General features: G+C 43.2%; 1 protein-coding gene across 2 annotated transcripts in view; it reads right to left on the bottom strand.

Annotated features, from left to right (window-relative positions):
• The window catches only part of MBP (myelin basic protein), a 187339-nt gene that overhangs the window by 86355 nt on the left and 88670 nt on the right, over nucleotides 1-12314 (bottom strand). For both annotated transcript variants that reach the window (XM_050941860.1, XM_050941861.1), the window contains exon 3: nucleotides 10928-11024. In XM_050941860.1, the coding sequence (XP_050797817.1) occupies nucleotides 10928-11024 (97 nt within the window). The remainder of the gene's footprint in view (nucleotides 1-10927; nucleotides 11025-12314) is intronic.

Below are 12314 nucleotides of genomic sequence, written 5' to 3'. Positions count from 1 at the left end.
AGTTTACAGTCCAGGGAGATGATGCTGAGTGGCCTGACGGTGTCTACTACGACGGGAAAAAAGACGGTGGCGTGGAAGAGGTGAACCTCTCAACCACCCTGGAACGTCTGCAGCGGCAACAAATCAAGGAGCTGTGCACTAGCTTCGCCCCATTGTTCTCAGCCACCCCAGGACGGACTGAACGGGCATACCACTCCATTGATACAGGTAATGCTCACCCAATCAGAACCCCACCCTACCGAGTGTCTCCTCATGCCCAAGCTGCTATAGAACGGGAGATCCAGAACATGCTACAGATGGGTATAATCCGCTCATCTACTAGTGCATGGGCATCTCCAGTGGTTCTGGTACCCAAACCAGATGGGGAAATACGCTTTTGCGTGGACTACCGTAAGCTAAATGCTGTAACTCGTCCGGACAACTATCCAATGCCACGTACCGATGAGCTATTGGAAAAGTTGGGACGTGCCCAGTTCATCTCTACAATAGACTTAACCAAGGGGTACTGGCAAGTACCGCTAGATGAACCTGCCAAGGAGAGGTCAGCATTCGTCACCCATGCGGGGGTGTATGAATTCAATGTCCTTCCTTTCGGCCTTCGAAATGCACCCGCCACCTTCCAGAGGCTGGTAGATGGTCTACTAGCTGGACTGGGAGAATTTGCAGTTGCCTACCTCGATGATGTGGCCATTTTTTCAGACTCCTGACCCGAACACCTACTGCACCTGGAAAAGGTCTTTGAGCGCATCAGGCAGGCCGGACTAACTGTTAAGGCCAAAAAGTGTCAAATAGGCCAAAACAGAGTGACTTACCTGGGGCACCAGGTGGGTCGAGGAACCATAAACCCCCTACAGGCCAAGGTGGATGCTATCCAAAAGTGGCCTGTCCCAAAGTCAAAGAAGCAGGTCCAATCCTTCTTAGGCTTGGCCGGATACTACAGGCGATTTGTACCACACTACAGCCAAATCGCTGCCCCATTGACCGACCTGACCAAAAAGACCCAGCCAAATGCCGTTAAGTGGACTGATGAGTGTCAAAAGGCCTTTACCCAGCTTAAGGCGATGCTCATGTCTGACCCTGTGCTCAGGGCCCCGGACTTTGACAAGCCATTCCTAGTAACAACAGATGCATCTGAGCGTGGTATAGGAGCAGTGCTCATGCAGGAAGCAACAGATCACAACTTCCATCCTGTCGTGTTTCTCAGCAAGCAACTGTCTGAGAGGGAAAGTCACTGGTCAGTCAGTGAAAAGGAATGCTATGCCATTGTGTACGCCCTGGAAAAGCTACGCCCATATGTTTGGGGACGGCGGTTCCAACTACAAACTGACCATGCTGCACTAAAGTGGCTTCATACTGCCAAGGGGAACAACAAGAAACTTCTTCGTTGGAGTTTAGCTCTCCAAGATTTTGATTTTGAAATTCAGCACATCACAGGAGCTTCTAACAAAGTAGCTGATGCACTCTCCCGTGAGAGTTTCCCAGAATTCAGTAGTTAAAAAGTGTTCTTAAAATGTAGAAGTCTGTTAGTTATATACTTAGGAGTATATGTAACGGTGCATGTGTTGTATTAATCTGTTTATTTTCAAGTTCTAGAAGGAAATCGCCGCCAGTGAGCTTCCCCACTGTCTGCAATTTGGGGGGCGTGTCATAAACAGATAGCTAAGGGTTAATGTCTCTTTCACCTGAAGCACCTGACCAGAGGACCAATCAGGAAACCGGATTTTTTCAACTTTGGGTGGAGGGAATTGAGTGTCTGAGTCTTTTGTCGTCTGCCTGCTTTCTCTGAGCTTTGGAGAAGTAAGTTCTACTTTCTAATTTTCTGTTTCTAAGTGTAAGGACAAAGAGATCAGATAGTAAGTTCTATGGTTTCTTTTCTTTGGTATTTGCATGAATATAAGTGCTGGAGTGCTTTGATTTGTATTCTTTTTGAATAAGGCTGTTTATTCAATATTCTTTTAAGCAATTGACCCTGTGTTGTATCATCTTAATACAGAGAGAATATTTGTATGTATTTTTCTTTCTTTTTATATAAAGCTTTCTTTTAAGACCTGTTGGAGTTTTTCTTTACTTCAGGGAAATTGAGTCTGTACTCACCAGGGAATTGGTGGGAGGAAGAAATCGGGGGGAGATCTGTGTGTGTTGGATTTGCTAGCCTGATCTTGCATTCCCTCTGGGGAAATAGGAAAGTACTTTTTGTTTCCAGGATTGGGAACAGAGAGGGAAAGTCACTCTGTGTAGTTTCACAGAGCTTGTGTCGATGTATCTCTCCAGGAGCACCTGGAGGGGGGAAGGGAAAAAGGATTATTTCCCTTTATTGTGAGACTCAAGGGATTTGGGTCTTGGGGTCCCCAGGGAAGGTTTTTCAGGGGGACCAGAGTGCCCCAAAACACTCTAATTTTTTGGGTGGTGGCAGCAGGTACCAGGTCCAAGCTGGTAACTAAGCTTGGAGGTTTTCATGCTAACTCCCATATTTTGGACGCTAAGGTCCAAATCTGGGACTAAGGTTATGATAACCTCATTTTCACTAAAGCACTAATAGATGCAGCCATGAGGAAGAGAATCTTTCTGTGCCAAATTTCTATTTTCCATCTCTTCCCACTGTGGTACAAGAGCTATGAAAAAAAGTCAAAGCATTTTTTTTTCCTGGCAGAAAGTCTGCAGTTTCTACTCCTTGTACTCATCCTCCCACTCTCTCTGTGATTGACAGTGACTCCACTGTTTTCAGTTAAATTTTCAGAAGTTTCCGATAAGGAGCAAATATGTCAAATTTCAGTCAGAAAGGTAAAACTCTGTGAAAGTCACAATCAAAAAGCCTCACATCCTTTAGGGTGGAAAATGTCTGGACAATTTGAATACAAGCATCAGTACACACTCACCTTATAATGTAGCAAAATAAAATAATTGTGGCATGATGATAACATCTAGCTTAGAACTATATGTTGTCTCACCAGAAGATTTGTGTGTTAACTTGCCATCACTTGGCATTAGAGTGTCAGCTTGTTTTCCAGGGCTGATTATGTTTACAATCGATAAGACAAGCTTCCCAGAAAGGTCAATATGAACTGCAATAACCTCACAGCTTTTGTCCAGTACATGATGACAACATAGTCCACAGATAAATGGATTATTCAGGTAGGTTAACGTATACTGCTGGATTCCCGTGGGTCTCCTCTTTTTGCGGTTTTCTTTTAAGAGCTGAAGTGTGGACATGAGAATCTTGTGAACACATTTTATGTATGCATTATATTTCCAAATTGTGGGTGTACTATGTCAACCAGTTTGCTAATGTGTAAGTAGTACTTATAATCTACTGTTGTGGGCAACGGTCCATCAACAGCTATTAGCCAAGATGGGCAGGGATGCCACTTCATCTTCTGGATGCCCCTAAGCCTCTAACTGCCAGAAGGTGAGACTTAATGATAGAGCACAGATCACTCAATAATTGCCCTGTTCTGTTCATTCCCTCTGAAGCATCCAACAGTGGCCACTGATGGAACACAGGATACTGGGCTAGATGGACTACTGATCTGGCCCAGTATGAACACTCATATTTTTATGTATTGTACCCAGAAAGCTGCTCAACTTGGGCTTTGGTGAGGCTCAAGCAGGACTGTGTTTCAGAGATGGACACGTAAGAACATAAGGCCATACAGGGTCAGACCAAAAGTCCATCTAGCCCAATATTCTGTCTTCTGACAGTGGCCAATGCCAGGTGCCCAAGAGGGAATGAACAAAACAGGTAATCAAGTGATCCATCCCCTGTTACTCATTCCCAGCTTCTGGAAAACAGATGCTAAGGACACCATCCCTGCCTATCCTGGCTAATAGCCATTGATGGACCTATCCTCCATGAACTTATCTAGTTCTTTTTTGAACCTTGTTATAGTCTTGGCCTTCACAACATCATCCGGTAAAGAATTCCCCAGGTTGACTGTGCAGTGTGTGAAAAAAATACTTCCTTTTGTTTGTTTTTAAACCTGCTGCCTATTAATTTCATTTGGTGACCCACTAGTTCTTGTGCTATGAGGAGTAAACAACAACACTTCCTTATTTACTTTCTCTACATCAGTCATTTTATAGACCTCATCATATCCCCCTCTTAGAATGTGTCACCACCTGGCTTGGAGTTTAACCCTGAAAGAAAGGAAATAAGAACATTCCAGACAACTGTAATTGCCACATGGTGGAAGGAGCAGCATTGTAGATAGAGCAGGTTCTCAAGACCATATAGGGTTTTACATCTAAATACCTTAAATTGTACCAGAAATAAACAGAAAGGTAGTACGCACTGGGAAAAATGGGTGTTACATGCTTACATTATCAGGCTGCCCTACTTCATAGGTGGCCAACCATGTTCTTGGCAGAGTTGACTGGAAATTTTTCTGTCAAAATTTTTGTTGTTTTTTTTAAATGGAACATGTAGCTTCCATAAAATTGAAATTTTCCCTAGTGAAATTTCAAATTGTGCCATAATTTTTTGGTTTTCCATGAGGAACATCAAAACGAAAATTTTTTTGCAGTTAGGCTTGACCCTGAAATATTTCTGACAGAGCCATATGGCAACAGAAGAGAGTCACATTATCACAATGGACCCTGGGAGATATAGTCCAGCCACGGAGCCTGGCCCTTAGGAAAGATTAGGGGAATGCGGCTCCTGAACTAAAACTCCAGTGAGGCACTATGGCATTTTAGGCAGATACAGTTTAATTCTGAACTGACTAGGAAAAAAAAATTTTTGATTTTTTGCAACAAACCCAAGTGAAATGTTTTGATTCAGGAACATCAAAATGTTTTGTTTTGACATTTCCAAAATGAATTTTTCTTAAACTTTTTGTTCTATGGAAAAATGTCAAATTTTTGACTTTTCATATTACATTGAAAACAAATGGCAAAATATCAGAATTTTCCCCAAGATGGAAATTCTGGTTTTCGCTCTATTCTAATTCTTTGCAAGCTGAGGCCCAGGGAAAACCCACCAGTACAATGCATCTCAGTTTAGCCTAGATGTGACAGAGAGTCATACTGGAGAACAAACGATTAAAGGCATTTTAGGCCACCGCTTTCACTTGGGAATACTAAAGAGTATGGCCTGAATAAGACCCTGAGGCTACTCAGTCATTAGAACTTGAGCGAGCAGTCACTTCCTGGTCAGTTTCTCCATATGTTTACCATTACCCTCCCATCTTATGTGTACTGAACTTTTATGTAAGACAGCTTTCTTATTGGCTGGCTCAAATACAAAGAGACCACATTATCTAAGTTGAATATAAAAAGAGATAGAGAGCGCAACAGAATAGGTGTACTCAGGGTAGCACACCTCCAAATAGCTTTCAGTCTGGCTTTATACAACATTAAGTAGTTTGCATGAAAAGATGAAACTCTGCAGATCACCATAAAAAAAGCATTTAAGTCAACATTTCAGGGAGACATCATAACTTGCCTGAGCCACATGCTCATTAAATTATGGGCATTTTTGAAAGTTTCCCTATTGTGGTCGACTCACTGTTCATTGAAAGCCTGCAGCTCTGGAACGCCAATATATATACAACTGCAACATCCACAACAGATGCTGGAGCAGTAACCCTACCTGTACAGTAAGCCCTCTGCACACGGACCATGTCTACCTCTATTTATATGTATCAGTGCTCAGCACGACAGGGCCCCAATGCTGATGGAGGCATTTCAGCACTACCATAAGATAAGTGAATAAAGAATAACCACTCAGAGTAATTTCTGACTGGAAGGAATGTAAAGCACCACTGGGCTCTGCAAAATGAATCAATGACTCCTGATGGGCATTCACATCAAAATGGTTCTAACGGATGTAACAGACCTGGAATGAACACCTAAACCTTATCCATTCCCAGCAATGGATTATCAGTCAAGGAAGTCAGTGCAGTCTCTTATCCCGTGCCCATGTCTGAAGCCCAACTGACGAGGATCAATGAAAAAAAGAATTGAGGGTATGTTGTATTTGGCCAGCTAAATTCAAGCTAACTGAACCTTCTAGAGAAAAAAGAGTTTACGGAAAATCAAAAATGCTTGAACTGCCACAAAAGCAGCAAAGAGTCCTGCGGCACCTTATAGACTAATAGACGTTTTGGAGCATGAACTTTCATGGGTGAATACCCACTTCATCAGATGCATCCGACATGCATCCGACGAAGTGGGTATTCACCCACGATTGCATCCGATGAAGTGGGTATTCACCCACAAAAGCTCATGCTCCAATATGTCCATTAGTCTATAAGGTGCCATAGGACTCTTTGCTGCTTTTACAGATACAGACTAACAGAGCTGCCCCTCCGATACTTGCCACAAAAGGTTTCTCTTAACTCTTCACTTAAATTACTGCTTTTCTGTCCTAACAATCCTGTATGTCAAATGCTATAAAGGGTATAGAATATTCTCTACTTTCCAGGTTAAATATAATGCTGTCTGGTCTAGTGTAACTAAATATATGTATTGTTTTAGAAAAGGGGTACCTAGAACACAAACTCCACGCAGCTAATGCAATGCTTTAAATGACATTCGATTGTCAACTTGGACTCTCCAGGGGAAAGGCAAGTACTGCCCTCTTGTGGCTGATTTCAGAATGACTTGCCTGAAGTCAGAATGTGACTCCTCTGTGTACAAACGAGAGGAAGTGGAAGGGGAGTCCCACCCATTCATTCCTGTGGAGGGGTCAACCACAAGAGATCAGTGCTATTGTTTCATCCTAGAGCCAGCAGTTGTGGTAGCCTCTTTATATAGGTCAGTGGTCCCCAAACTTTTCACATTGTGCCACCCCGACTCCTCTCCGCACCCTCCCTCCCCCAGGAGTCACAATCAGGATACAGGGACGGGAGAGGGGGCATGGCCAGGGTAAGGGAGCCAAGGCCAGGGCTGGAGCTGGGGGTGGGCCCAAGGCCAGGGGGCAATGCTAGAAGCAGAGCCACAGCAACCATGGTCAGGGCCGGCAGCTGGGCTAGGAGCCAGGGGCCAAGGCTGGGGCCGGAGCTGGAGAGTGGGGCTGCGGCTGGAGGATGGGGATGGAGCAAAGCTGAGGGCAGAGCAGGGTTAGGTGGCGCTCCCTTCCTGACCCCAATGGGGGCTGCCCGGGCCCCACTGCACCCTCCCAAAACATTCCTCCATGCCCTCATGGGGGGCACACCCCACAGTTTGTGGATCACTGCTATAGGTGATAGAAATGGTAGCATGAGGCTGAGGCCATGGGGGAAGAGAGCTGGCTGGGAGTTACATGCTGCACCCTTTAAAAATGTGGCAAAGGTGTTCAAACTCCCTTGGAGGAAGCTTTCTGTCAAAGCTCCTATGGGGCTCCTGCTGCCATGTGGTCCCTCCAAGCAAACACTCAAATGCAAGACTATGTGTTAAAACTAAAATTCAGTCCTTCATTCACATAATACGCAACAAAAAATTTAGAAAACCTGATTTATGAGGAAAGGTCACAAAAACTAGTCATGTTTAATCTTAAGAAAAGATGACTGAGGGGGACCTGATAACAGTCTTCAGATATGTTAAGGGCTGCTACAGAGAGGACTGTGATCAACTGTTCTCAAAGTCACAGAATATCAGGGTTAGAAGGGACCTCAGGAGGTCATCTAGTCCAACCCCCTGCTCAAAGCAGGACCAATCTCCAGGCAGATTTTTACTCCAGTTCCCTAAATGGCCCCTCAAGGACTGAGCTCACAACCCTGGGTTTAGCAGACCAAGGTTCAAACCACTGAGCTATCCCTCCCACTGAAGACAGAGAAGACAAAACCAGCTTAATCCATGGCAAAGGGGGATAGATATTGGGAACAGCTTTCTAACTAGGTAGGTAAGTTATAGAATAAGCTTCCAAGGGAATCCTCATTACTGGAGGTTTTAAAGAACAGATTAGACAAACACCTGTCACGGATGGTCTAAGTATACTTGGTCCTGCCTCCATGCAAGGAGCTGAACTAGAAAACCTCTCTAGGTCCCTTGCAGCCCTACATTTCTATTATTCTGATTAGTATGATATACAGGCGAGAAATAAAAGGTTAGATAAATTGTGGGAGTCTAACCTAAATATTTAAAAACACAGAATGACAAACACAGAGAAAACACACCCTAAGGTTGTGTCTTTTTTATCATTATTTTTAAGAACTGTACTATGCATTTTAGAAATTGGTCTACATTGGGAAGGTGCAGGGAGGAATCATGCTACTATATAATTCCAAGGAAGGAAATCTGTCTGGCAATTTTTTTTCCAAAGTTTCTGGGAAACACACAAGAGATGCTGCCAGTCCAGCCTTTGAAGGTAGCATTGTTTGCCTTCACCTGGCCAGTGTGAACAGCCCAACTGGATTATGGCCCCAATGTATAATAAAAGGCGGTTCCTATCCCACCCTGAAGAGTTTACACAGAGGAGACAAACCAATGGTGGGAGCAGAAATGAAGGCAAAGAGTTGAGTGAAATTCACACAAAAGGTCAGTGGCAGAACTAGCATAGCTCCCAGGTTTCTTGGCTCCCAGTCAAGTCCCCTATGGACCATGCTGCTTCCCTTAATTCACACTTCTTCCCTAATAGCAGAAGTTCATGTATTCATGAAATCAAATGAATTCAATAGAGCCAGGACCAGCTCCAGACACCAGCGCAGCAAGCAGGTGCTTGGGGAGGCCAACCAAAAGGTCCGGCTCTTCGGTGGCAGGTCCGTCAGTCCCTCTCGGAGTGAAGGACCTGCTGCCGAAGAATGAAGCAGCGGTGGTAAAGCTGCCGCCGAAGTGCCGCCAATCGCAACTTTTGTTCGTTTGTTTTTTTGGCTGCTTGGGGCAGCAAAAACGCTGGAACCAGCCCTGAATATAAGACTAAATTTCCAAAGACTCTACAGTTGTTTATAACAGGTCCACAGGTGCAAGAGATACATGTAGAAAATGAGGGGCCATTGGGAAGATCATTTAAATGAGAGTTGCAAGTCACTCAAACTTATGCCTTTATACAAACAATAAAATAAAGGCAAACAACCAATAATATAGATCTAAATAGAACAAGAAAGATATAACTGAATGCATTTTTTTAAAACAGAAGTTCTGCTCAAGATATACAGCCAATATTTTCAGAAATTACTAGTGGTTTTTGGATGCTTCAAGTTTTCAGATGTCCATCAACAGACATCTTCAGGAGGCCCAAACTCCAGAGGACAGGTGCTCAGCAATTCTGAAAATCAGGATCCTTCAAGGTACCTCAAAGTTCGGCCTACAGAAGTTTTGGTACCCCAAAATTACCTGATTCTTTTGGAAACATCTTGGCCAGGTGCATACATATTTCAAAAGTATCAACTGGTAATTTTGGGTGCTCTCAGTGTTTGGCTTAAGCATAACAATAAGCTGACTAATTCTTGGGGTGGGGAAAAGGGGGGAACAAAAAAACCAAACAGCTGACACCTGAATAAATACAAAAAAAATCTTTAAACTAAAGGGTGCAGCCAGCTCTTTTTAACTCACTGATTTATGCGGAATATACAAGAGGCTTTGGTCAGAAATCTCTTCCCTCAGCTACAGGTGAGGCTAATTTTATTATCTACATTTTCCAGGCATCTCACATGCAGACCTATTCCAAGGAGTTCTCTTGAATCCACTAGAACACACTCAGCACTACTCTCATATCCCTAGTAAGCCAGCAATGACTGACTCATCAGCACTAAGTCTCAGCCCCAATAGAATGGCTTGAAAGCGTGTGACAAAATTAACTTAAACGTAAGACAGACATGCACACCACTGGACTGCACAAGCATTACAAGGGCTATAGGGGATTCTTAAACTAAGATGATAGGAACACAGCATTAATTTTGCAGCTGTTCTGTCAATAAACAAGTATAGAGAGAACCAAACATACACTGAGACAGAATTCATTTTCTTATAATAACCCCTCCTTGCATGTTTCCCCTCCCCCAGGTGAAACTCTCTAGGGAAGCCCAGAAACTATAGATAGAATAGAAGAGGAAAGCTGGGAGCATCCATGGCAGTAATACACCCTGAAAACTGACGTGCCTGTCTTCAGAGGACTTTACAGTGGACTGAAGAATTGACTCTGAAAATTAATTTTATCCACTGCAGGTTTAAATTATTCAAATGCATCGTTTCCGCATTTAGTAAAAGAAATTTAATTACTCAGTTTCTACTCCTTTTGCATCCTGGGAATAATGAATTCCATGCTGCATTTCACAATTAGTTAGAACTGTCCAAAATTCTTAAAACTGGTGCAGTAAGGCTGCCTTAATCTCCCCAGATTCCTAAAATTCCTGCTCTAGAAAGCAGTGCTGCCCACAGATCCATTGGCTAAAACCTTTGACGTCCTTCTCCACACTATCATCATCACTGGCTTTAAATGGACTTACACTGCCACAAAACCATTGTTTCTTTTCCTAATCACAGTCTTAAAGTAGGAGAAAATGTTTATTATAAGAAAGATCTGTAAGCATAGACTCATAGACTCTAGGACTGGAAGGGACCTCGAGAGGTCATCGAGTCCAGTCCCCTGCCCTCATGGCAGGACCAAATATTGTCTAGACCATCCCTAATAGACATTTATCTAACCTACTCTTAAATATCTCCAGAGATGGAGATTCCACAACTTCCCTAGGCAATTTATTCCAGTGTTTAACTACCCTGACAGTTAGGAACTTTTTCCTAATGTCCAACCTAAATCTCCCTTGCTGCAGTTTAAGCCCATTGCTTCTTGTTCTATCATTGGAGGCTAAGGTGAACAAGTTTTCTCCCTCCTCCTGATGATACCCTTTTAGATACCTGAAAACTGCTATCATGTCCCCTCTCAGTCTTCTCTTTTCCAAACTAAACAGCATGAAAGAATATGAATAAATTCTTTACATAGTAATAGCACACTACTGTTGGCTTAAACTGTGCTACAGTGCAAACTTTATTTTCCAGTTCTTCAGATACATACCAAACACTTCATTATCTTCTGAGGGTTGTCTGATTAGTCTGGTTGATTTAGGGCTTGCTTTATTTTCAGCTTCCTCCACTTCCTCCACTTTTGTCTCCTGTAACACAAATACTTCTTTAGATATACCATTTCAGGTAGCAGCCGCAAGGAATATTATTGACATTATTCATCAGCAAAAAAACAACCAAAACAGAAAACCCAAACCCCTTTGAAACAAATATATTTCTCTTAAATATGTTTTTATTAAATGGATACATTCTTATGTAAATGATGAAACAGTGCTTTTACAATTTCATGCACATGCATGCATATATCCAGAATATATAGAAAATAAACCACAGGAATTTTAATTTATTTATTTATTTTACTATCTTCATGAGTTTGGGGCAAACAGCTCACTGGAAGCTCCTCTTCTTTCTGTCATTTTCTAATTATGTGGTGGTAAACCCAAACTGATGCATCTGCTCTGCATTTTCACCAGGGATTATTTTATAAAAGAATTCCCCCCCACACACACTCCCTTCATTGGAAGCCATTTTAGATAGTTATGGTTACTGTCAGCAACATGGTTGTATTACTTGTCTTCACTTACTCTTTCTTATTTCTGTAATCCAATGTTCTATACTGTAATAAACTAAAATTACACGCTCCTTGAGGCAGGTACTCTCTTCCTTTAGGTCTGAGGAAGACCTAGCAGCATAGGACCTCAGTCTGTTTAGGGCCTGCAGGTAACATTGTATTACAAACAGCCAGCAATATTGATAATAGTATTTATACAATTGTAATATGTGATGTCACATGCCTTTCATTCCCCACCCACCGCCATGACAGTGTGTCTCCAATGATGGAACCAGCACAGTTCTACACCACACGAAGGGGCTGGATTTGGGGAAAATGCACACTCCCTGTGCTCCACAAAGGGTCCATGCTTGCCCACACACAAGAAGACTTGTGGTAACACTACCAGACCCTTGCAGTCACTCAATAGGCACCTACTTATTGGCTGCTTCTTCCCCACCATGCCCCCTTCACACATACAGAGCCCGAGTCCATTTCTGTGGTGTGGTCTAAATGGAAGAAGGCTGCTTAGCCAGGCACTGAGACACCTGGACAGAGGGGAGAACATGAGGGATAAGGGGATGGTTTGGGGAGAAACCACCACACAGTAACTAGGAAGATATAGGCCTTTGACATTCTGCACAGATTTTGTCCATTACTAGGAGCATGTCTACACAGCACCGTAAACCCAGGTCTGCAGAGCCCAGGCTTGTGATGAAGGGAATGTCGACACTGCAGTTAAAAAACCTGCAGCTGCTCTGTTCCAACTGACTCAGGCTCTCAGGGCTCAGGCTGTTAAACCCTGGTGCATAAGTTCAGGTTCCAGCTG

Source organism: Gopherus flavomarginatus, chromosome 2 (assembly GCF_025201925.1).
Source record: "Gopherus flavomarginatus isolate rGopFla2 chromosome 2, rGopFla2.mat.asm, whole genome shotgun sequence".
NCBI classification, from domain to species: domain Eukaryota; kingdom Metazoa; phylum Chordata; order Testudines; family Testudinidae; genus Gopherus; species Gopherus flavomarginatus.
The sequence above is the reverse complement of the archived record's forward strand: the minus strand, read 5'-3'. Positions and strand labels throughout refer to the sequence as shown.